The sequence below is a fragment of the Anomalospiza imberbis genome, chromosome 23 (assembly GCF_031753505.1).
Source record: "Anomalospiza imberbis isolate Cuckoo-Finch-1a 21T00152 chromosome 23, ASM3175350v1, whole genome shotgun sequence".
NCBI lineage: Eukaryota > Metazoa > Chordata > Aves > Passeriformes > Viduidae > Anomalospiza > Anomalospiza imberbis.
This window is the reverse complement of record NC_089703.1, coordinates 5,262,023-5,287,381: the sequence shown is the minus strand read 5'-3', so window position 1 is coordinate 5,287,381 and position 25,359 is coordinate 5,262,023. Positions and strand designations below refer to the sequence as shown.

General features: G+C 44.2%; 1 protein-coding gene across 3 annotated transcripts; it reads right to left on the bottom strand.

The window, feature by feature from the left end:
- Positions 1–2,002: 2,002 nt before the first annotated feature.
- On the bottom strand, positions 2,003–25,331 carry MMEL1 (membrane metalloendopeptidase like 1). 3 transcript variants are annotated; one of them, XM_068212795.1, is made up of 23 exons: positions 25,117–25,331; positions 24,777–24,940; positions 18,232–18,291; positions 17,445–17,606; positions 16,989–17,069; positions 16,414–16,509; positions 16,049–16,167; positions 15,310–15,375; positions 12,990–13,124; positions 12,288–12,377; positions 11,903–12,039; positions 11,352–11,445; positions 10,939–11,067; positions 9,908–10,006; positions 9,451–9,534; positions 9,089–9,192; positions 8,419–8,477; positions 6,369–6,488; positions 5,253–5,386; positions 4,796–4,861; positions 3,724–3,819; positions 3,376–3,452; positions 2,003–3,017 (listed from the first exon to the last, which is right to left on the bottom strand). In XM_068212795.1, exons 1-23 carry the CDS (start codon positions 25,119–25,121, stop codon positions 2,918–2,920), a joined length of 2,277 nt encoding a protein of 758 aa, XP_068068896.1. In that variant the 5' UTR covers positions 25,122–25,331; the 3' UTR covers positions 2,003–2,917. The 3 variants fall into 3 exon arrangements, with proteins under 3 accessions (XP_068068896.1, XP_068068895.1, XP_068068897.1); XM_068212794.1 differs by having other exon boundaries at positions 2,004–3,017; positions 25,079–25,330; XM_068212796.1 differs by lacking the exon at positions 2,003–3,017 and adding an exon at positions 3,185–3,245 and having other exon boundaries at positions 25,079–25,331.
- Positions 25,332–25,359: the final 28 nt, after the last annotated feature.

The window sequence follows — 25,359 nt, the reverse complement described above, 5'->3', positions numbered from 1 at the left end:
AGCATGAACAGCACGGGCAGATTTTGATGTTAACGAGGAGAAAGGGGATCAAACAACTGCTCCTGTGCAGGAAGTTGGTGCTGACCCCAAAGAAACCAGGCCTGAATTGGACATTGTTTGAAATGTGACACACAATGGGGATGGTTAAAAAACCCAAGCACAACCCCCTTTTTTTTTTCCCCTAAATCATCATGAAGAGAAAGGCAGCTTGAAAATGAAAAGGAGGGTTTGCAAAGGAGTTAATGAAACAGCCCAGTGGCATCTTGTGAAGCATCAAAGTCGGCAATAGCTGAGTGATCAAGGCGCTGGGAGTGTCACGAGGGGCTGGAAACTCTTCCCTTGTACATCCCCTTCAGGAGCAGTGGGCTGTGTGGAATGCCTGGACTTTTCTTCTTCCCCATGGACACTTGGTATGCATTAATTATTCTGCTGTTGCTTGTTGGTGGGAAAAAAAAACCTGGCTTTTTTTTTTCCATTTTAAACATTCTGCATAACACACAATGTGGTTTCCAAATGCATTTTTGTACAGATTTTTCAGTTTTTAGGGGAAAAGAAGGTATTGCTGGGAAAAGGAATTGTACACAGCAATTCCATGTAAAGCAAATTAAAAAAAAATCCATTGTGCCAGGCAAACCATGTAGCTTTTAGTTAAGAAAGTTAATATCCTCTGTGTCCACTGTGTCTAAAAATAAAGTTTTTTATTGAAGAAAACACATTCTCTTTGTGGAAGAACTTTTCTGGTACCTGCAGAAGGGAAAACTCTGAGTTATGTGACTGTTGGCTTTATCTTAAGGAAAAGGATTACTCTGGAAGGGCATCCCTGTGAATGTTTTTAAGGAAGGATTTGGTGAGGATGGGAATGCTTTAGTTATCAGAATTGTCTATAAAATGAGATGTGGAAGAATCTGGAGAGGCACAGAGAAGGCCCTGGATGGGTATGCTGGGATATCTGGGAGGTGACATCCACATGACCATGAGGAATGGAAAAAATGGGAAATGTTGGCTTTTTGCTTAAGGAAAATATGCTAGACAACTTCTTAATTGTCTTTCTTTCTTTCTTTTCTTTCTTTTTTTTTTTTTTTTTTTTTTTTTTTAACTGTGTTAGCTTTTTCAGCAGAATTAGTTCTGAGTGTTTTTGCAGACTAAGGTGATGTTTCAGAAATGTTGTGCTTTATAGGAATGCCTGTGCAAAATCACAGCTCTGATGGGAAAAGCTGCAGGCAATGGAAAGTGGAAGGGTTTAGGGAATGCTTTAAAATTCCTTAAAAAACTCTCCGCTGTACACAGGCAGATCTGGTCTTTTAGGAGCTGGAGCAGGATTTGTCACCAGGTGGCAGCATGGGAGAAGGAAAGGCTTCGGATTCCTCCTGGGCAACACCAGCATCTTCCTTCTTTTCCGAGGCTTCACTATCTACGAGTCTAAAGTGCAGCAAAACACCTCTGGGTACAGAACTTCCCACAGGGCTGATGCATTTTATGATTGTGGAGAGGTAACGCAGTGGTCAGAAGGAATTCAGGGCCATTTCCTGGGGATTTGGAGCCTGTCTCTCATCTCCAGTTTGTGTGTGGTCACAGCACCAGGGTCAGGGGGGCTGTAAGGGGAGGTTGGAGCTCGTGCCCTTGGCACTGACACAAACTGGCAGCTGGCAAGTGTTCTGCATGTGGGAGATGGGATAAACTTGCTTGAAAAAATAGATTAACTTCCATGTGCTGTGATGGTCACTTGGAATTAACCCTCCCAGGCACATTTGAGTTATCCCTTTAGCAGTTGCATGTGCCAGAACCTTTAATGACCCATCTCCAGGGCTCAGTGTTTTTGCAGAATCCCACAGGCAGTTGCTGCCTTGCTGTCAAGTGATTCCTGTGCTAGAAAGAAAAACATTTGCTGGAATAATATTCAAAACTCACTATTAAATATTGGAAATTTAAGATATTCTCATTATAGTAGGATGCTTACCAAGGAAAGCCCCCCATACCTCTCCATAGGGAAATCCTTGCTGAATTCACCACCGTGATTTTTTTCTTTTAAATTTTATTAAAAATTAATACATGTTACATTTTCAAGTGTAAATACTGAAAAATAGCCTATGGCAAAATAAAAAGGCACAGGATTAAAACCAGCTTAATTGTTTCCATGGATACATGTCTGCTATTTGGCAAAAGGTATTTTATACACCTTCTACAAGAATAAGCATAATTTTAAATATATCTCTGAAGGGTGGGACCCTGTAATTTAACCATAAAGACAGAATTTGTACTCCTAAAATGTGATAATTGTAGTGATGCCTCACTTGAAGGGGGTTCTTTGGAGCAGAGGAACTCAAGTGCAGGAGGAGAGTGCGACAGGTATCTTGACATAGAGCTCACTGTCACGACAAATAGCAATCCATGAACAACAAAGCAGTGATCAAAGTGCAGGGGCACAGACAGCACGAGAGTTTACACCAGCTCTAACCTGATCTGGGGAAAAATGCACCAGAAACGGAGCCAGAACACTGGAAACGGAGCAGTGGAACGTCTCAGACAGCATTGCTGAGCCCCAGAAAGTGGAGCTGACATATTAAAATTATTATTCCTTTCTGAAAAATAGATTTGCGGCTGCTTGTTGGTTTTGTTTTCGTGTAAGAATTAGTCCTTGTAACCCTGATGCAGTGTCTTAGTAACAGTCAGGATGTCGTTGGAAACAGTCGTTGTGCCCGGGAACACAGCGTGTTCCGGCCCAGCCTGCCAGTCCCGGGATCCATCCCCGTGACCCTGTGATCCCTGCGTGCTTCCCAGTGGCACTGGGACAGCTGAGTGCTTCCTTGGCTCTCACTGCAGCAGCTGCCCCGGCAGCGCTGGCTGTGGCTGAGCAGCAGAACACCGGGCACATCTCTGCCACGAGCTGTTTGTGGTGTCACCAGTGTGCCATCCTTGCTTACCACACCCGGCACTTCCCTGCGGGATGCATGGCTGTGCCCTTCTTACAGTGGAACACCTCGGAGAAGGCTTCAAAGTTCTGCAGCGAGCCCATCACCCTAAACAAAGAGAAGGGACTCATTTGCATGGAAATTGCTGCTCTGGGGAACAGGATGTGGTTTGGAGCCTCAGAACTTGATTGCAGTTCAGAATATGGGATGCTTTAGGAAATATAGGTAATATGAGCAATGATATGCCAGAGCAGAGTGGGTTTCGTCCTGCTCCTATCCCCTGTGGATTGGCAAATTCACCAGGTCAGGTATAGATACGTGCTCTCCAGCAGTGTCCTACAAGGCACGGCAGAAAATCTGGAAATCACTCAGGAGTTGTCTTGTGCGTTACCAGACTCTCCTGTGCTGCCGCGGTGCAAGGGGTTGAATGAAGTGAGTTGTGAGTTAGTAAATGAGTAAAACCCACCTGTACTTCAGAGGGCTGTGAACATCTGTCTTTATGGACTGACTGGCATATTCTGGTCTGTAGGAACCACACCAAACCTGCACAGGGACATTCATGATTAGTGGATCAATATTGAAGGGAATTCATGTTGGGAGCCCTCTAGTGGCTTTCCTAAGAACCATCCCAGTTTGCTATGATATCATTGGGGTACATTTTACAGAGAGGCAGAATATATGCAATTATTTATTAATTAGCTTTTGTTTCATCAAGATCTGGTGCTCTGGGACAGATATATCTGTCCTTGATTTCGCCCAGGTGTTTGCTCCAGCAAAGTCCAAGGGCCTGAGGCACAACCCTGTGTGTTCTCACCTGGGCAAAGTTGAGGAAGAAAAGCTGTTTGTGGGACATGTTCAGTCCAGGCAGCTTTGGCTCCTTCCCTTCCTGTTCCAGCCACTTCAAGTAGGCCTGGAAATGATCACAGGTCAACTCAGAGGAGCAGGAGGAGGATTTTGAATATTGTTTTGGGAGGAGGGATTTTAGTCACCACATGCATTAACCAGCGTGCTTCCCTTCTGTATTTGTATACATTTTCTCTCTCTAATGCAAACAGTGCAGAGAATTTAATGAAAAAGCTGTCAGCATAAGCACTGTTGACTTCATGGACTCTTTCCACAGGAACTTGTATCTGTAAATAAAGTGTTAAATCTCCTCTGCTTCTCTATAGTGATAATTTTTCTCTCTTCAGGTAACTGCTCATTAAATAGCAGATAACAACCTTGCTCAATACTAAATCCATTACCTGTTATTGTTGCACATTAATTGGCCAATTTGCTTTTTTTAGGTATATTGATATGATGGAGACAAGTTAATGTGCCCTCATGCTGGTTAATTCCCAGCATTCTGTTTCTGCAGCCTCTCAGGTGCTGAGACAGTCCCAAAGCATGAAACAAAAAGGAGAGCTGAGGGTAACAAGAGATCCAGGACCACAGGACATCCATGGATTCAGTGTGAAGGCACTTTGTGTCACCCCACACGTCCCCTCCATGTCTGTGATGGCTTTTAGAACAATCCTAATGAAGTAATTAATTGAAATGGTGTCCCTTAGAGTTGGAATTTAGATTTCCAAAAATTTAGGATGTTCTAAAAGCACCCTTAGCACCATACTCAAAACACCAAACATAAAAGGTTTTACTGTGACTTCTGTTAGGGTTCTTTGTAGGGAAGAACATTCCCTGCTCACACCTGAGCTTCACCTTTGGGCTGCTCCTGGGTGCAAGAATGGCAGCAAGCCATGGGCACATGAGCTTCCAGGTGTACATCTCAGGCTTTAGCTTTTGGCATATGGTAATAACATATTAATTGTCAGTTTTTTTAGCTCAGAATAGGTCCCCCCATTGGTGGATGACATGTAAGGTTAACTCACAGGGTATTTGGGAATTACCTTATAAGCCTGTCGGACTCCTCCGTTATCTGCAATATTTTCTCCTAATGTGCTTATGCCACTGACCTGTAGAAAGAATCATTTATTTACTATGTTGTCAGTAAAATCAGCAACTCTAAGAACTACAGGTCTGTCATAAAACAGCCTGACATGCCTGGAGCAGAGGGAAGCTGTGACTTTGTGCTGGGACAAGAAAGGAGAGAATGAAATTAAACAAATCACAGCGTAAGAGCTGTAGATTGGAACAGAACACACACAAATATAACATGGACAGGACCTGGGCTGCTGCTGGACAGAACATCACTGCACACAGAACCTGGGCTTTCTGGGCCACACCGGTGTCCCCAGTTCATCACAGCCCTGTAGTAGCTGGGGTTTGTGCTTATCCCCCATGGGGATCCCTTGTTAAAATCATTATTTGTACAAAGCCAGAGCTGTGGCCGTGGCTGTTACTCACGTTCTGTCCCCCTGCCAGCTCCCAGGTGTAATTTCCGTACTGGTGCACCATGCACAGGGACTGCTCCTTGAAATGCAGCGCTGAGAAGTTGCTCCACCAGTCCAGCATGTTCCCATCCTTGTCAAAATTCCTACCTGCAGGAAAACCCAGGGATAATAAAACTGGATTTTAAGACTGCCACTCTTGCAGTTGGAGCTGCACTCCCTTCCTCTTTCCTCCTTGAATTTAGATGCTCAGAAATATTTTGGGCACAGTTTATTCTCTTTGTCACAAGGGAATGGAATTGTGATCTCTGTTATTCCGTGATTTCCTTTTCGGTCTGCAGCCCTGACTTCAGGTATATCTCCAAAGCCTGGTTTTATTTCCAAGTGGATTTTGCAGATATCATGTAACAAAACCTTCTCTCAGCTCTGAGGTGTCTGAGGTGCTGCTTCTGTGTGGCCACATGACAGAACGGAAGTTATAGAGAATTAAAAGCTGGAATTGCAGTTCTGGAGTTTGTGTTCTTGTCTCTCTGGCTAGAATGAGGCTTTTCTTTGCTCTAGAACTCAGTTTCTGAGGCTGTGTTGTGTGTTTATGTGTCATCTGCACAAACTTAATGAGCATTAAAAAAAAAAACACGTGGAAGAAACTCCTGACTTATAGAGTCAGAAGTGAGCTTTCCCCCAAATTCTTTTACATGACATTTGAGAAACTTAAAAAAGTCAACTTATTTCAAGCATTTGTGTTGAAAAACAAAGTCTCCTGGGATTTCAAAACACTACTGACATTTGTTCTCTCCCAAAAATGTTATTCACAGATTTCACTGTATTCAGGAGCCCATGATCTGCTTGTTTTCTGTTTCCAATCCGATGATGCTGTAAAAATAACATTTTTTTTCCTGAGAATTGTCATTGCCTCTTTTTTTTTTTTTTTTTTTTTTTTTAACATCTGCTTATTTCTTGTGTTCTGTTCAGGAAACACTCTCTGCAAAGCTTTCCACAGAGTGTTCCCAGTGTGCTCCTATTGCTGCTGAACTGGATGTGACTGTGCAGGGATCTTCAGTCCCAGTGCACTGTAATTCCTGCCATGCCACGAGTTTTAGCTGAAATAAGAACTTTTTTTTAGTCGTCTCACCGTTGTCATCGAACCCGTGCGTGATCTCGTGCCCAATAACCATCCCAATCCCTCCAAAATTCAGGGCCTGGGGCTGGTGTTTGCTGAAGAAGGGGGGCTGGAGAATCCCAGCAGGAAAAACTGCAAAGACAAGGAGAAAGAGGGAAATGCTGTAAGGTGGCTTTGTTTTTGCATCCTTAGCAGGCACATTGTTTGCTTGGTGTAAGGGTCAGGAAGGAACAGAAAATATAAAACGATTAGAAACAAGCTCATGCCTCATGTGAAATTGTTTCTTTCTTGATAAATGGAAAATGACAAGTTAATAAAAGTTTAATTTAGCACATCTGCAGCTACAGTATCTCCCTGTTTGAGACCCAAGCAGCATTTACATCAAGCTTAGCCTAATTTGGTCCATAATGCTTGCTGCAGTGAGTCAAGAACAGAATGTTTAGGAGCTGTCCTTTGGAGACAGGCACAGTTTGTGTGTCAGAGCCATTTTATAGGGGAACTAATGGAGGTTTTTTTGCTTTATTTGTGTTAAGGAGAGGTTAGAAATCATCTGCTGATACCACCAACACTTGGAGTGTAAAACATGCACAGGAGTGGTTCCTATAGACCACCAAGGGCACTCGATGCCAGTTGAGGGGGGCAATATGAGCTCTGTTCTGCCTCAGTCTGCTGGCAAAAACCTTATCCACAACCATGGGATTTGCTTTTCACCCCTTCTACACAAGCTGAAAAGTATAAATGCTTCTGGAGGAATTCAGACTGGCAGTAATTCACTCTAATGAGATATTTTCTATGAAGGGAGATATTGAAATTGTATTGCTAGTAGTTAATTCAGAGACAAAACCCTTTTGGCTACACAGGTTTTATCCATGCAATTTTGTGGAGAAATGCATAATCCAGACTGCAGTAAGACAGAGCAGTGTGGAAAATTGTTTTCTCAAGCTAGAGACATGAAGAAACAGAATTTAACTGACATACACACTACTGTGAGTGGTTGTGCTTGGATTTTTACTCAGGCATATTCATCTCCAAGTTGCTTACATGAGTTACTTTTGTATGATTTATAAGGACAAAGCTGGAGAGGAACCAGGTGGCTTCAGGACCTGAGTTCCCTGCCTGGAAAGCTGATTCCAGTCTGTGTAAAACCACTGGGGATAAACTGGGAGCTGAGGCTGGCCACCAGTAAAGCCCCCAGGAGGGCTCTGCTGTGGCTGAAGGTCCTGGTGCTGCTGTACCTGCAGGATGGAGGTGTGTGGAAGCTGCACAAAGCAAAACAGATTTTGGGTGAGGTCAGAGGGCTAAATTATCAGCAATTTGGATGTTTCTGCTCTTAGCAATTACAGAAGTTTTCTGTTGTGACTGTTGGTCGATTGGGCTGTTTCCATTCCTGGCCTTTGCCCTGGGAGCAGGATGCAGTTACTGTCTGGCCTAAAACCCCATGGATTTGTCCGTCTGTGGTATCAGCAGTTGAGTAGCAGATCTTCCTGGCAGTCTGGGAATTTGAATAAGCACTTCTGGAGGGAATTATCTTTTGTCTCTTCTGCTTGGGATGCTCAGAATTCAGCAGAGACTCAGCAGTTTTAACCTGAGCTCCTGCATGCGGTCTGAGCTTGGGGAGCACGGGGAGCCAGGCAGGCTCTGAAGGTCTCCCACACCAAGAACGAGGAAGGGCAGCCCAGCAGCTCTGCAGAGCTCACAGGGCTGATGCTCTGGGAGCTGAGGCAGTTTCTGCAGTCTGGGTGGCTCCTAGCAGTGTAATTGCCCAGAGCAAACTGGAGAGCTGCCCCATGTGCTCGCAGAACTCAGGAGCAGGAGCAGCCCAGGACACACTGGGAGCATTCTCTAGGTGCTGGCACTGGTGCTGTCCCAGGCTTTCAAACCAAGGCTGTTCAGTGACAGGGTATAAACCGGGGAGCTGAATATTCATCAACAAAGTGCTCGAGCTGAACAGCCTGGCAGCCTTGCCCACAATTCCTGGATGGGCACAGGCAGGTTTGCCTCTGGACGCAGACCTGCAATGTTGTGTGGAAAAAATCAGCTGGTTAAAAGTGTTTAAACCTACCTATCTGGTTCCTGTTGGGAGAGTAGAATGCATTGACCACTGCAGCTCCAATTATCCATCTAAAAATAAATGTTGCACACAGTTAGTCATGATGGCTTTTTTTTTCCTCAGACATTTTTGAAATTTAATTCTGGTTAAAAAATGCAAGGTATATAGGAAAGGATTGTAAGGCTATAATCCTTTCAGGGTTTATTTATTTTTATATATATATAGATATATATATATATGGGTGTGTGTATATATATGTATATGCATATACACACACATATATGTATGTAATATATTTATTCTCAGGAATGTATATATGGATATATAAAGAAATATAATTTCCTTGTTAGGAGAAAGAAAGAAGAACCTTGTAACAAGAAGGAAAGTCCTTACAAAGAGATTATATAAGGCAAGAATTAATGTAGGAAAAAGGGTGCATTGATCACAACTGTGAATAATTCCTGACACCAGGAAATACCTGGTGGCTTGTTTATGGGCAGCTTTCATCCCAAACACACAACATTCAAGGGGAAAAGCATTTTTTACTTTACCTTAGAATGGTTTAATTCTTTGATTATCTCGGCCAATCTCAGGCATTCCCAGGTACCCACAGCATGAGCTGGACACCCCCACGATTAACCCAGAATTTAGGTTGTGTCTGTGGCTCTGTCTGGAAACTCACATATCTTGGTCAACTCTCTCTCGAAGCTTTTTCAGGCTCTTTTGGGCTCCAGCTCGCAGGTTTTCCAGGATGTTTTCAAAGTAGTTGTGTTCACTGAAGTTTAACTACACAAACAGGGATCCAAGTACATCGGTCAGCTGAGCAGGAAGAGGAACTCCTCGTCCCACTGAATGTCCTCTAAAGAATGTTTTGGCTGCATGGTTTCACTGAATAGTTGGTTCTTTGCACCAATTATTTATTAACATGTTCATTTTAATGTCCTTGGAAAGGGCAGTTGCACAGGTACAAATATTCTAGTGGCAAGAAAGCAAATGCAGGGGTTTATTTTGAGGTATTTAGTGAGATATGCACGAAACACTTACATTGGCATATTCCAGGTCCAGTTTCTCATTGTGATCTTCCAAAATGTAATCTGGGTAGCCAATTTGTTCTTTGATTGCCATTGCCTGGAAGAAAAGAGTTGAATGTTTCCTCTTAATTGTGGTTTTTGGGGTTTTGTTGGTGTGCTGTTGTTGGGTTGTTTTTACTAAAGTTTAAATACAAAAAATAGTTAAATGTTTTTCTTGGCTTTGGAATGGTGCTGATGCTCCTGAGGTCAATTAAAAGTTGGAAATGTTTTTTTTGGGGGGAATTGCATCGTATCCAATTGGAATTTTTATTGATGTGGGTTAACAAAGGATTGAAAGGAAAGGACAATGTAACAGGATCATAATGTCCTCTTTTCCTCTTGTTTGTGGAGAAACTGGATATGGTGATACTACAAAATTCCAAGTATTTTGTGTTCATAAGGGAAAACTGAAGTTCTTTGTTATGTCTGACCTTCTCACGAGCTTTCTCCTTGGATGCCTCATCCATCCACTGTAACTCATCCAAGGTCTCCACGAACACTTCACGGATCTTCTCTATTAAATCTCGGACCTGAAAGAGAGCCAGGGAGACACTCATCATTCACATGCCCTATTCCCAGGCACAGCAAAGGAGGGATGAAAAGCTTCCTGCTGGAAGGCAATGTCTCCAAATTCTGTGCCCTAAACCATGGTACTGAGCACCTAAAAGTGTGGATGTGACAGTTTGGTCAGGGAGCGAAACAGATAACTTTCCCAGGCATCATTCTGGGAAAAGCTGTGAGAAGCTCAGAGAAAGGAATTAAAACAATTCTTATCTTGGTCTGTGCACCTGGTATTTGTGTACGTGATGTTTATAGAGAGATGTACAAGAAAGTGTTATTCCTAACTATCCAATGGTATGAGAAATGTTGTTTGAGAACCAATCAGGTTCTGGGTGAACAATCCTGATTATAAATATGAGGAGTTTGATAATAAAGTTTTGCATTATGCCTTCTGAGCTTTTGGAGTCAAATGTCGTTTGCTTCTTGCTGTTCCTAATACAACAATGACATAAAAAGCATCACAAACGAGTTCTTGCACCTTCATGACTGGTGGATAATCCCAGGCAAAAAGAGAGCTGACACCAGAGGGAATGGGAACTGTGGGCATTGTGGATGTGTCACTGTTGAGTCATGAATGACACAGACACCCAAGGCATTCAGAAAGCTAACTCACTTTCTTAGAAAACCCATTCCTTTTTGTATTCTAGTTCACTACAGGTGGAACTGATTGGTCCCTTAATCAAAACACCGTCACCATTGGCTAATTAAGAAGACACCCATTTGTAAACAACCTTAGGGTTATTACAAAACACCAGGTGCAGATTGTTTAGAATTCTTTCTCTCCAGCTCCCTAAAGCTTCCCAGGCCGACTCATGGGACAGCTTATGTAGCTTTCTCTCTCTCTGACCAGAGAGCTGCCACCACAGTGGATGTACAATAGTATGAAGGGTAAACTACATACCATCCTCTTGCTCTCACCAGCAAAAGTCTCCCGGACATACATGGCTCCCACCGCGTTCTCCATGTTGTTGTTGACGTAACTCACGCACTCCCTCCAGCGCGCCTCCTCCAGCGTCGTCCCGTACAGGGCCTGCAGCATCAGAGCCCAGCATTAACCCTGCCCCTGCAGGTCTTCTAATCACTGCCTAAATTAACCCAAAGGTTTCAAACCACTGCCTAAATTAACCCAAAGCTTTCCACTGCTAGGATTGGGCTTGTTTGAGGATTCCGTGATGTAAGCACAGAATCTAGAATGGTTTGGGTTGGGAGGGAGCTTAAAGGTCATCTCTTGCCAAACCCCTGGCAGGGTTGTTGTGTTGAGCAGGCTGGGTTTGGTGGCAGTCATGCTCTCCTCTTTATGAAGAGAGGAAATACCTTCCTGTAGCTGGCACGAGCGTCCTTGAAGCGCCGGCTCAAGCTGCTGACCCGGTCGATCACCAGCCGCCAGATGAGGTAGTTCTGGATGGTGCTGTGTGGGAAAGCAAAGCTGAGCTTAACCCCCTGTAAAAACCAGCACTAGGGTGGGCAGTCAGAGAGGAATCTCAATTTTGGATGGAGACAAGGAAGGAAATAATTGCTGCCAGTCCTGGGTTCCAGCATCTCATTTAACTGCAGAGTCATCCAGCCTGAGGACTGGGCTGTCATGTCTGTTCTGGTATTAATTTCTTATTTTTCTTCCTTCTAGAATGTAACAAGAGCTAAGCCTGTCCTGTATTTTTTTCTCCCCATTTAACCTTTTCTAAGAAAGCAGCAAGTGAGACACCTTGTACTGCAGTATTTGGAATTGAAACCTCCAAAGGCATTTCCTGTATTTTGTGGAGGTGTCATTTTTCCTCAGAAGCTCAGAACTAGCAAGGGGGTCTAATAATGGACATTTCTGCAATCCTTCTGTGACCTTTGTCCTCCCTATCCTGCAGTTTCTTTACCTGGCTGAGTACTTGGAGATAATTGCTTTCAGCTCTTGCAGATAAGGCATCCCATACACAACCACCTCTTCCTCTGGGTCCACCTGGACACTCACTGAAGACATGACACGTTGAATGAAGAAGGTCCAGTTAAATTCCTAGGCAGACACAAAGAGATTCCAGTGTTGGATGATTAAATGCCTCAGTAACTGGACTTTTGACAGCCTTATGACCTTGAATGCAGCTGTTCAGTAGGACAAAGCCTTTAAAGAGATTCTGAAGACAAAACTAGGAATGGGAATGATTTTATACCTCTTTGTTGAAGCACTGATCAATTCACAAAGCCATTTCCAACTGGCATGTAATTAAGAGACCTGAAGTATGAGACTGCTCATGAAACACTTACATTGAATGCAAACTTTTCCTGCAGCTCTGCTAAGGTCATTTTGTTGTACAACAAGGTCACATCGTGCCTTTCCTCTGCTGGGGTGGTGGCCTGAAGACATTCACAAGGTTATTACTGGAATCATCTGACAGAAATATCAATGGCTGAAATAACATGCAGGTGCACATATACACACTCCAATAATATTCAGATTAACCAGTTTGTTTGGGGAAAGGAAGATAATTTGGTTGTGCCCAGTGCTGCTTCCAAAAATTCAGTACAGGAACCTGGGTCTCCCCTACTCAATAACATTTCAGGGATATGTTGAGCCAAGTGGTTCCTTCTGCCCTCTTTAGAATGGAAGCCTCTTCTGGGGGATTTTTAGGATGCTGTAGCTTATTAAGGATGCAAGGGAGCCTGCCCTGGTGTTATCCCAGTGCATGGTTAGCAGAAGGTGAATTATTGTGCTTTAGAAGAGTTCCAAATAGAAATAAGGCTGGGACTGGAGAAGCACAGCAGCAGTGTACACAGCAGGCAGAATAAGAGACACAGAGGCTCTGATTTTTGGGCTGCTCATGGCACAAAAAGTCTTCTTCCCCCACTTGTTCTGGTCTGTGCGTTTTCTGGTGCATTGAAAACTGCTGCACAAACCAGCAAGAGACCCTTCGTCCTCACCCCTTGCCCCCCACAGCTTCCTGAGGAGTTCTTGATCTCTCTACTCACATTTGCAATCTCTGTTTCAAGCTCCATGACCTTTTCCATTTCCTCTTGGACAAAGGAATCATCTTTGGACACGTTCTTGTCTTCCCGGATCATTTTGGCGATGGTGATCATGAACTGCAGATAAGCTTCTCTCACCTGCACTCAGACACAGAATGGGTAGAAAAGGTTTGCTGTCCATCATTTCACAGAATCCCAGAATGCTTGGGGTTGGAAGGACCTTAAACCCCATCCAGTGCCACCCCTGCCATGGCAGGGACACCTTCCAGTATCCCAGGTTGCTCCAAGCCTTGTCCAACCCAGCCTTGGAGACTTCCAGGGGTGGGGCAGCCACATCTTCTCTGGGCACCCTGTGCCAAGGCCTCACCACTCTCACAGGGAAGAATTTATTCCCCATATCCCCTCTAACCCTGCCCTCTGGCAGTTTGAAGCCATTCCCCCTTGTCCTGTCACTCCTGGCCGTTGTAAACAGTCTCTCTTCACTAGTTCTGTAGTTCATCTTCACATTTCTCATTCAGCAAAGCATTCTCTTTGTCATTAATACCTTACAGGGCACTTGCCAGCCTCAAAACACACGTTCTGCTTCTCTGTGCCATCCAAGCCTGGCATTCTGAGTTAGAATTACTGCTTGGGCAAAGAGGAGGCTCTGTGCTTTGAGTTACACTATGGGAACAGTGATCCAAAATTCCAGGGTGAACAGGGAAGGTTTGAGTTCTCTGAAAGTAATACCACAAATCTTCTCAGGTCTGGTTTTAGTGTCTGAAAGAAAATCTCTGTTTCAGAGTTCCCAGTGACACCTTTGCTTTATTCCTGATGGGAGGCTCTGACTGATTTATGCCTCAGAAAGGGCCTTGAAAAGACATTTGGTTGCTGAGGGAGTGCTGACCCCTGATACAGGAAAACTTGATGCTACCTGTTCTTCTCACATACTTTTCTTCCTCTGTAGACCCTGGAAGCCAGACTGTGTGAAAACACAGTGACTGTGGTGAAATTGAGTCTGGGCACTTACAGATGATGATTTGTGGTTTTAGGCTGAATGCTGAGCCTTAATCAGGCCAGACTCCCCCAGGCCTCAGGAGGAGTTTTGCCAAAAGATGCTGGACTAAGCACAGGGGGAGTTTGGGTCATCAGAGTTGTGCTCATTGTCTGGGGGCAGCGAGCTGGTAAATACAAATAAAAAGGGGTTGTGTCTCCTCCTTGGTCATTAGGATTAAAAGCACAGCCTCAGCCCCCCTGCTTTGTGCCTTCAAATTAAAGCTGTATTGAGCAGAACTGGTTTTCTTTCGCTAATTCAGGATTGTCTCTGCACTGTACCTGATTTCCTACCTCCTCCAAGTCAATCTATGTCTGACCTTTATGCCCCAATGTATAAATATCCCTCTTTTCTGCTGTGAGTGCTGGGACACTTGCAGGGGAGATTCCCGGGTCAGCAGCTTTCCACATTTTTCCATTTCCAGGAGACTTTTTTGTCCCAGGACCTGGCAACTCCTAAAAGTGCCCAGAAGGTGTGAGGACAATCCCCTACAAACCTCACATGGCTATATTTTAGCTATATTCTACATAAAGTGTAGTGGAATACACTGAAGTGAGAAGAAAACTCTTCCCACTGATGTTTTCATCTGCCTTCACAACCACGAGACAAAAGAGTCTCAAATGCCGATTGTTGTCCCTCTGTATTCCCTTCCATTCTTGTTAGGAAAATTGGTTTGATGTTGGGCTGCAAATACTCTTTGTTAGCAAGGCATAATTGAGGAAAATAAAATGTACTAAAGCAGTATTTTCATCTTGGAAACAGACAAATTATCCGGCTTTGTTTGCAACAGCTTTCTGTGTATTTACAGAAACAGTGTTTTTGTATGATCAGTGTTTTTGCCCTGAGCATTGGCAGAGGAAAGCAGCTAGAAAATAATCTCTCACAATTTCATGCAATTCTGGGGGAAGGGGAGAGTAAGTGGCAGCAGATTCCTACTTGCTGAGCATCAGGGATTCAGAGGAAGACACAAGCAAATCCCCTGCACTGAAAATGTGAAGCTGTCCTTCTAAATGAGAGGCTGTCTAAGCTATAAAACAAGATTTTATTTCCCCATAACCTTCTTCATGAGTTGGCCAATTCTGGGCAGGCTTGATATTTATACTGTTCAGTCTTTTTTAAAACTCTACAAAATGTTGGCTTAATTAGGAAAAAACGTAGCAGTGAATGTCACAGTCTGGTTCTGATTGGTGCAAAGTGTGAAAATTCATGTGTTGGGGTTTTTGAAAGCACAGGGATGAGGAATAAAGTTGTTTTAGTGGCACAGAATAAATCAATACAAGGGATACTTACTCTTTGATAGTTGCCCCCATTAAAGTAGTAGTCCCTGGATGGCATTCCCAAACTTGGCTGGTCAATCTGAAGGAAAATGCATTTCTCTGGTTAGTGGTGAACAGGAGCTGGGGTTGTCCAAAGGAACCCTTGAAAGGCAGCAGGAGATGCTGTGTGTGCCACCCTGCCAGGGTTGGGATGACACCAGTGCCACACACCCAGAGAATCTGGGCTCTCCTGGATCTGGGGGGAGGTGGAAGGTACAGCTCTTATCTCTGGGTTTCCAGGCAAAGACAAGGTGGATCTTAGTGTGGGTTGTAAAGCAAAATCTTTCAGTAATCATGGAGACCCAATAACGAATTTAAGTAACTTTTCTACATTGCTTGACTTTAGGGCTGGACTTCTTGCACAGCCATTCATGAACAAACTCTGAAATACTCCTTATGTATTTTATACCATGGTTTCCTACTATATGTTAAACCTCATCCTCATTTTTGTAAGTCACAAGAATTTGCATCCCTTAAATGCTGTAAATCAGCAAAAGTTCCATTGATTCTTATTTCTTTTACTGAAACAAAAATTATGTTACCATAAACCATTTCCCAATATGGCTTTGAGAGAGATCTGACACTTGGGGTACAGAACAATTGCCTACATTTTACCACTACTGTTCAATGGAAAGCTCATCTGTATGCAGTGTAAATAATGATCCATTAGGATTTCTGGCATATCAATAATTCCCTTGTCCTTTTTTTCTTACATAAATGATGTGTCTGCTGGAATCCCGGTCATCATTCCACACGAACATGTCAATGAGGACACGTTTGTTAAACCTGGAGTTCATTATGGAAAGGTTTTCCTCCATGCTCCAGCTTGGCTCTGGGAGATAAAAGGGAAAATAGAGTTAATTTGTCAATGTGTGTCAGACTGATTGAAGTTGGACAGTTCACAAGCTGGCTGCTGAAATATTTGAGATCTATTTAAGTGGATCAATGAGCGTTGAATGTGTGATACCCTGACTTCTGTTTGGGAAGAGAAACTGAAAATGGAGGGTTTCTTTTGGTGACAGTGGCCTCCCTGCTTCAGGAAATAATTCTGACTGAACCCTTCCAGGCCCAGAATTACCTTTGGTCTTACTCCAGTCTGCAGAAGCCACTGGCCAATCTCCAACCATCCTCAAGGCCTCCAGCAGAGGCAGGGAATCTCTTTGTTCTATAAGACCTGAAGGAGGAAAGACAAATTCTGTATTGTTTTAATACAAAAATAAAATTAGGAAAAATAGGTAATGGGCCTAACAGCTTAAATTTGCAACTGAATGTGTCATAGCAAAAAATAAGAGATATCCTGAAACCATTCTGTATTAGTATTCAGAAAACGAATGAAAATACTTCTGTGGCTCCAGTGCTGATTTGGAGTGGGTTGGTTTGGGTAAGATGAGCTGGGCCAGGTTTGTGCCTTCTGAAGGGAAGGTTTTCATCCACACCAGGAGTGGATCCCCAGCATCCATCCTTTCCACATCCCAAATGGGTATTTTGAGGTTTAATGAAATACCAAGGCATCTTCATCCCTCTGAAGATGAATTTTCCAGGCACGGCCACATGGATTAGACAGGTATTGATTGGATTTTGCTTAACAGGACTTTGGTTTTTCTGTATACCTGGCTTTGAACAGGGGAGCTGATGGAACAAAAAGACACTCACTCTCATTCATGCAGGACTTGTAAAGGATTTTAGCTTTCTGAAATGCTTCTCTGTCCCCTTGATCTGAAGTCTCCAGCACACCTGGGGAAGGAACCATTGCCATGAGATTTTTACAGAAATCCCTGAGGATTCAGGGCTGTGAACTGTAGGCTGCAATTACTGTCAAACTAGAGAGCTCTTCATGCTCTTAATGAAAAGAGTGTCAGGAGGAAGGAGCTGCAGACAGCTTGTCCTGCTCCTTTTGGAGTTAGTACCCAATCACCTCTGGCTAATTTTTAGTGGGAACAGGATGTTCCCACAAAATGGGTGTAGTGAGAGATGTAGAGATTAAAGGACCAGAGAGAAAAAAAAAATCCCAATCAACACTCCTGTGCAAGTTTATTTCTCTGTCTGATGTGCAGTGAGTAACCTCTGAAATAAACAGAGGTTCCTGGGGGTGGAGCAGCTCATCCCTACCTTTGAGGATGATCTCCAGCTCGTCCCTCAGGATGTCAAAGATGCTGTATCTGGAGCTGGTCTCTGGGATCACATGCCGGTTCAGCCAGCCCCCACAGGCATACTGGTAGAAATCCTGGCACGGGTCAGCTGTGGGGTCCATGTTCTGGATGATTCTGGCAGCTGGGCAGCAAGATTGGAGAGCTGAATTCTACAGACTGCCCAGGAATCTGTGGGACTGCTGAAGACTCTCAAGGAGCTGCTTGGCAAGACTCATTCCCACAGATTATGACTTGAGGAATGCTATTTTCTGCTTAGAAATGGATCTGAAGGGCAGATGCAGAATGCAGATCTGAATGGCAGAAGAGCCGTCCAGAGCACGAGGCCTTGCAGGGAAGAGTGTCCAGTGCTCCCCTGGGCTCCAGTTTAGGCACTGCCCAAGAAACCAGTGCTCCCAGGGGACTATTGGGAATATCTGTGCTGGAGTCTCACCTCTCTTGAGGTGTAGATACCACAAATAAGAAGGTGAATACCCCATGAGAGAGAAAATTCAGCCTAAAGGGAATTTTCTTATGCTAACAGATAACAGATTGTGTTGGTCAGTCCATGGCCTTGTGGCTCAGAGCCAGAGCTCTTGGCAACACTGACAATTTTCCTGTGCTACTTATGAATGATATTCCTTACCCAAGGGGAAATCTCATTCCTTTTCATCTACTGCAGCCTTAAACTCTGAATTATCTGTTTTTCAGGTTCAGTAACAGCCCATAAAGCCTCCCCTCTGCAGCAGTAGCTCCCAATACCCCATTACCTGCTGTCACACACCCAGGGGTGGTACAGGTGTTGCCTGAGTTGGTGCCATAGTGGGAGCCTGCAGGGAGAGGAGGAAAGCAGATGGAATTACTTGTTTTGGAAGGGAATTGCTCCCAAAGTCACTCAGCAGAGCCCAATCCCAGTGACAGCTCTGCTTGGTTTGAGAGCTGGTGCCTGTCAAAGACATCAGATGACAAATGTGAAGAAATCTGGGGATTTTTGAGGAAAATTTATTGGCAGCAGCTCTCCAACATTCTTGACAGTGAGTTTTATCTCTCCTGGAAGGAGAATAAGACCATCTTTTCTACCTGCTAACTGCCTCCACAGTCTACTCAAAGTATGGGATCCTTTTTTAGACAATCTATTAAGATGCTCTGAGTATCTTCAGAGTCACTGAGACCGAGAGGTTTAAACAGGGGGCAAAAAGCCCAGAGCTGGGCTGGTGCTGCCACACTGCTCTGAGGCACCAGGATCCAATTTAGGAAAAGAAATGGCTTTAATTTCTCCAGGTATTTGTGTGCTGGGGAGGGGCAGCCTGTCACAGGCTCGTTTGGCCACAGTTTCATGTGGCCTTGCTGCTCACCTGAGAGATTGTCCCTAATCTGGAATGTTCAGGGCTGATGGAATAGTGTAGGAATCAGGAGACTGTGGACCTGAGTTCAAATTTGTTCTGCCTCGAGTTCAGCATGGAAAAGGCCACTGAAGTCCTGCTCTTGGCTATTCATCTTCTGTTTCTGAGTGCTTGTTTCGTGAAGTTCTCCCAGTGCAGAAGATGCCCAAAAAGCCATGCACACATCACTTTTGATGCTGAGTATTCAAATGAAGGCACTTGTGATGCTGGGCAGGTGTCAGGTCCCTCCATGTGCTGTTCCCTGCAGAGCTGCACTGGGAGGGATCTGAGGGCCCTGGGAGAAGGAAATTCATTTTGCTGCTTTAATTTCCCATTTGAGAAACTGGATGTCTTGCTTTGCTACCTACTTAAATCAAATAGGCAACCATGTGGTTCCACTCTGAAAAACAAAATCTTTGTCCTTTCCAGCAGATTTAGCCATTTTTAAGCTTTTTTTTATTATTATTACTAAAAAAGTTACTAAAAAAATTGCTTTCAATGCAAGTAAGTGCTTTACATGAGGGCAAACAAGATTACAGTAATTCAGAGAGAAATCAAACAGTGGGAGAGAAAAGAGGGCTTTGAAGTTCATCAGTGGAAGTGACATAAAAAGCCCCCACTGTGCTGAGGAGTGTTCAGGGTTCAGCTGAGCATGGCCGTGCTGGGTGGGAGCACATCTGCATGAGAAAAATTCTGTGTTCTGCCCTGAATTTGGGCTGTCCTGCCCAAATTCTGTGCCTGGCAACCTGAATGGGGGAGGAGCAAAATATCTGCAACAATGGGAAGCTTCATAGAGATAGCTCTATATATATATTTTTTTTTTTTTTTGGTGTTTGTTTCAGCTTTTGCTGGGATTTTTTTGCATGCTAAATTTTTGGAGTTTCTTAAACTCTCTCATAATTAAACAATTGGCAAAAATCAAACCTAAAAGCCCAGGGAATCTCCAAGGGGGAAGTCAAATACTTGGAGGAAAAGAAATGAGTAGTTCAAGTTCAAAAGGAAAGGAGCAATAGCAAAGAGCAGCGTGAGGAAGAAATAGTTGAACTAAAAGAATTTTGTGTATCTCTCATTGTTTCCTGGGGACCTGGCAGGACTGAAATGGATCCCTTATTTATTTATTTATTTATTTATTTATTTTAAAAAATCAAAACTTCTCTTTTTACTTTATAACCTGACAATGTCTCACTTCAATTTCTGGAACCAACTGCTTTGAGTGAGGTTTGAACTCCCCTCCCTTCCCCAAGGCCTCGTGGTTGTGATGCTGTAACTGAGCAGGGTGAGCAGGGGAGCCAGAGTTTGGAATTCCAGGGCACACTCAGGGCTCTGAAACTCTGCCCCAAAACCAGATCATGGGAAATGGCTGGGGAAGAGATCTCAGTTTACCTCGAAAACTGTCTCCTTTGTTTCTCTATCAATTCTGTTCTTTTATTCCTCAGGACCTTTCCTGCCACAGGCTCTGGGCATGACCAGCTCTGCCCTCTTTGGCTTTACAATCTCAGATCTTTGCTCACTCGACTGGAACTTTGTCATCTGCACCTCCCAAAAACCAGAAATGAACTTAAAATGCACCTTCTGAATTCTCAAACATTCTGCCTTTTGCTTTCTCAATTGTTTTTCTAGAAAAACAGCCCGAGTTTTCAGTGGAAACACAGGTATTTCTCTAGTTATCTCAACTGCTTTTCTAGAAGAACAGCCCGAGTTTTCAGTGGAAACACAGATATTTCTCTAGTTATCCCAATTGTTTTTCTAGAAGAACAGCCCGAGTTTTCAGTAGAAACACAGGTATTTCTCTAGTTATTTTCCTCCCTGGTTAAGCATTGCTGACAGGTTGAGTTACAGTGATAGAGAGGCTCCTGCTTTGGCATCCATTTCAGCCTGATACAGCAGCAGGAGAGAATTGATCAGGCAAGAGAAGCTTTAATGGAGATAAATGAAATTACCTGAGCTGTGGGACTACTCCAAATGGAAGAAAATGAGGGAAATTAAGCACTCCAGAGGTGAACTGCTCACCTGAGAGCTGGCAGAGCTGGGACATGCTTCAGACCCCCTGGGGTCGCTGTAGAGAATTTTCTTGTCTTAATTTGGCCTCACAAGGAGCCACTGAGCCCTGTCACATTTCCTGGCCAGCAGCAGGAGCAGAAAATCACTTGTGGCATCTCTGGGTGGCTGCAGCCCCCTCAGCAGCTCACATTTGGAGTGGTGGTGCTTTTCAAACCCAGATTGCTTTTCCAGAGCCTTATTTCAGTTCCTTTTTGAGAGAACAAAAGCCAAGCCAAGCCTTCTGCAGGGCTCTGGAGGACACAGCTTGTGTTTAGTGTCTCCCCACTGCGCCTTTGGAGCAGCACAGATGGCTGGGGATGGCACACATGGAGACAATTAGAGCCACAGTTGTCACCAGGCTCTCACGTGGGAGCTTTTACCTTCCCTTTTCTCAGATCTCCTCTGCACAAGAACTGTTGGCGCTGCAAGCTGCCCTTGTTGCTGTTAAAACAGAAATTTGCTCGCAACAAACGGGAATTGCCAAATTCAGGTTTTCTGTGCCAGATGTCAGCATCTTCAGAAGGAGTGCAGAACACAAGTGATTGGTTTTATTCTACCTTTCCTAGGGTTTCTTACCTAGAACCATGGCTGAGCCAGAATTTGGGGTGAGAACCAGTAAATAGTGTGTTTATTTGTCCGTTTTGCAGCCCTGTCACTCCCCATTACTGCTCTGCATTCACGTAGCTCCACCTGACTAGGGCTGAGCAGAGCCTTGCCACCCAAATGTCATCACGACTCGTGTGTCAGCTGCCACTTGTTGAAATCCTGCATCTCCCCTGAATAGCTGGCTCGTTAGTGAAGGTTCCTGACGTCAAAGGACATTGGAGCACCAGTGAAGGAGAGGAGCCAGAGCTCAGCCACAGCCTTCCCTCAGTTTTTAGTTTAGATACTGCTCCTGCTCAGCAGGCTCATGTAAATCTGTTATTTAAGTGCACAAGAATCACACTCAGCACAGGAAATGCAGGAGAAAAATGTGGTTTTCTTGTTAAAAACCACCCCCAGAACAAGGTGCTGCTTGGTTGGTGTTTCTGTTTGTTTGGAGCCTGCCTAAGGAGAGAGCAGAGGGCTGTGACCTTGGGCTTCCTGACAGGCAGCAGTGACAACTGTGGGGATGCAGACACAAAAACATCAGTGAATCGTCCTCAGGGCCAGAAAGTCACTGAAATAACCAGAATTACAGGAGCAGCAATTAGGTGAGGCTGGAAGTTGTTTGGAGGAGCTGCTGAGTGATTTGATGTGTCACCTACAGAGGCTTGAGATGTTCCTCAGGCTGTGACCTCTCCAGCAAGGGTTTGGATTCAGGAAATGCTGAGAGGGAGCTGTGAAAAGGCTGCTGAGCTGGGGCTGTGGGTGTGAGGGAAGGCTGGAGAGCATGGTGTGTTCACATCCAAGCCCAGCCCTGCTTCCCTTGCTAGGATCACCCAAATATTACTTTATTCTTCCTATGTTTCCTTTCAGCTTATTTAGATGAGGGTGTTTTTGGGTCTGAAAAGTTCCTTGGATGTCAAAAATCCCCAAATTGTGTCCAGAACTCTGTAGCTGCACTGCTGTGAGAGCTTGAGTGTTTTTGTTGGCTGGGAGTAGAGATAAAAATCCCAGTCAGCATTAACAAAACTCCAGGAATTATTGCTGTGCCCACAAGCCTATTTCATGCACCACAGTGCTCTTCTGCAAGATATATACAAGCAGAAAAATATTCTCCCTGAACCACAAAGCAACATGCCTTTATAAATTAAAAAAAAGAAAAGGTGAATGCAAAGCAGGACAAGCAGTGCTTTGATTTTCTAATTTAATTCCTAATTACATTAGGAAAAATTATTTTTAGAAGCCTGGGTAGTGTCATTCTGATCAAGGGTGTATCAAGGTGAAGTGAGAAATCTGAATCTGCTCTTAGTGAGCAATCCAGTGTCCCATACACATTCCAAAATTAACATTTCAGGGAAATTAGCAGGAAAAGAATTCCAGGATAACACTATTGGTTGTATCCCATGCAGGGTGCTCAGACACGTTGTTTTTTTCCTGTTGTTCTGTGGGATTTATGTGGCACGGCTTTGAGCCAGAGGTGCTTTTCCCATGGGGAAAAGGGATTTGAGGCTTGTGGCTGAGTATTGGGAATGGGCTGAAGTGTGACAGCAAAACAGAGCTAAGGGGGGCATTGGGACAAAACTTTTAAAGACAAAAAAAAAAAAAACCCAAAAAAACAAAAAAAAGCCAAAACAAAACAAGATGTTTCTGCTGCAGGAAGAGTCTGAAGAGCTCTTATTGCCTCAGTTCTTGACCCAGGCAGTGCATGGTGACACTGCTCTGTGAGGATGGAGCTCCTGCTGCTCACTTCCCACCTGGAATCTCATTTCCCACCTGGAATTTAACTTCCCACCTGGAATCTCATTTCCCACCTGGAATTATCCAAAGCTCGTGGCTGCTCCAGCTGTGAGCTCGGATGGGGACAGAGGCACAAAGTGGCTCCAGGGCACAGCTGGACACACCTGGTGGGGTGTGAGGAGCACAGGGCAGCAGAACATCAGCCCTGCACTCAGGGCTCAGTCTGGGGAACACTTCCAGGGAAAGTTTAATTGCAGATACGAGCCTGAGAAAAATATTTATGTCTTAGACCTGTTTTCTCACAGATAAGCCTTCCTGAAACACATGCAGTGAGCACAGACTCTGCCTCTGGATTTGGGTGAGACCAACACTTGGGCAAATATTATTAATACCTGAATTCTGGATTGTCTGGAGCCAGCAAAGGATGGAGGGCAGATTTCTCAAATCCTTTATGCATGCAGGCAGCAAAACCCTGCCAAGCTCAATGTTTGATACTCCTCCAGGACCTGGCTCTGGGGAATTTCTTTCCTCTCATCTCCTGAGCTAATAGAATAAACTTTCTGATGAACTTTATGAATAGCAAATACTCAGATTCTGACTGGTGTTCAACTGCTGGTAGCAAACTGAGTGAACAATAACAAGGCTTTTCCCATGAATTATTGCTCAGGATTGTGCAGCGTTTCACTCACAAGTGCTGAAAATGCAGCTCCCTGCAGCAGGGGAGGCAGAGACAGTGTGAGGAGACAGCAAAGCCTTGCTCCAGTTTTGCTGTTCCCACTTTAATTTCGTCCCCCAGTGTTTTAACAAAGCTCCCAATCCAAGAGACTTTAATGGAAGTGACAAACATGAGGCAGAGCTGCTCCCGAGCATTTGATGCTTCCCAGGATTTTAAAGTGGGACTTTACACTTGCTGTGCCAGTGGGAAAACTTTGGTTTTACCAAGTGTGCTCCGCAGTTAAAATATTTAGGCAAAACACTTCAAAATAACGTGCCTCAATGTCAGGTTTCTGGCAAGATATTTGCATTCAAGTCACTGAAGCAAATCACACTTAGAGATCCAACTGCCTGATGGAATATTTAAAAAGTCTCCTTTTCCTCAGCAGCAAGTGGCTTTTTTTTTTTTTTTTTTTTTTTTTGTTAAGCTTTCACATTGTAATAAGCAATTTCCCCTTCAGGGAGATTGTTTTTAGAAGTGCTTTAAAGCAGCTGTTGCTTTAAAAACCCTGGCAATAATGAATCTTGGCTTGTGCTTGGATAAAATAAGGAAATGTCAGTCCTCACACACAGACACACACCTTCCCTCTAAAGCAGCACATCAGCTTTGTCAAAACAGCTCTGAATCCAACAAATTTCATGGAATTAAATAAAAACATAGAATCTTAGGGAGCATAATTCAAAATTTAAGTAAAAGCCAACATAAGCACAAGCTGGGAGCAAGGCAGAGAGAGCTCAGTCCCCCACAGAGGTGACCTCATGGTCTCCCTGTATTCTTGTTTTCATTTAGCTCTGAGAAAAAAGGACTTTTTCTGCTGTTTGCAGAGGGAAGGGGAAGATTATTCCCAGGTTCTTACCTCTGCTGCTGGCATAAAGGATCACCAGGGCGACGGCAGCACAAGTCATGAGGAGCAGCAGGACAGCCAGCCCGATGGCCACAAAGCTCCAGGGCTTCTTCCCGGATTTGGTCGATTTTTCCACAATATCCATCTGACTTTCTGATTTCCCCATTATTGTAACTCTAAATCGGGGAGGGCGAGAAAGGGTTAACAGCACGGCTACATCAGGATAGGGAGAAGAAACGCATAAGGGAAAAAAAAAAAAAAAAAAAGGAAGCAGAATCAAAGTAAAGAGAGAAAGAAAACTTCCAGATTATTACATGTATTTGTCCATTTGATTGTCCACAGATTTGCCAACCTCATTCTCCATCTCCCGTGCCTGCGTTTCTGCTCTCGGGGGGGCTGTGCTGCCCTGGGCTCTCCGTGGAGCAGTGTCCGAACTTCAGGAGCCTCTTTGGGAAGTCTGGAGAAGTCTCATGACCAGGTTGGGCAACTCCTTTCTCCCAGGCAGGGAAGGAGGGGGGCAAACTGCCGCCTTCCACTGCCCGCTTCCAAACTATTCACGCTGCCTGAAGAATTCTCTCCGTGGCGCTGGGCAGGT

Coding starts and splice junctions, on each gene's coding strand:
- MMEL1 (XM_068212794.1), bottom strand. CDS start 25,128: ATGGAGAATGAGGTTGGCAAATCTGTGGACAATCAAATGGACAAATAC. Junction 17,607..18,231: donor CCCTGGGTGTGTGACAGCAG/GTAATGGGGTAT, acceptor CTTGCTGCCCAG/CTGCCAGAATCATCCAGAAC. Junction 11,446..11,902: donor ATCTCCAAGTACTCAGCCAG/GTAAAGAAACTG, acceptor TTTCCCACACAG/CACCATCCAGAACTACCTCA.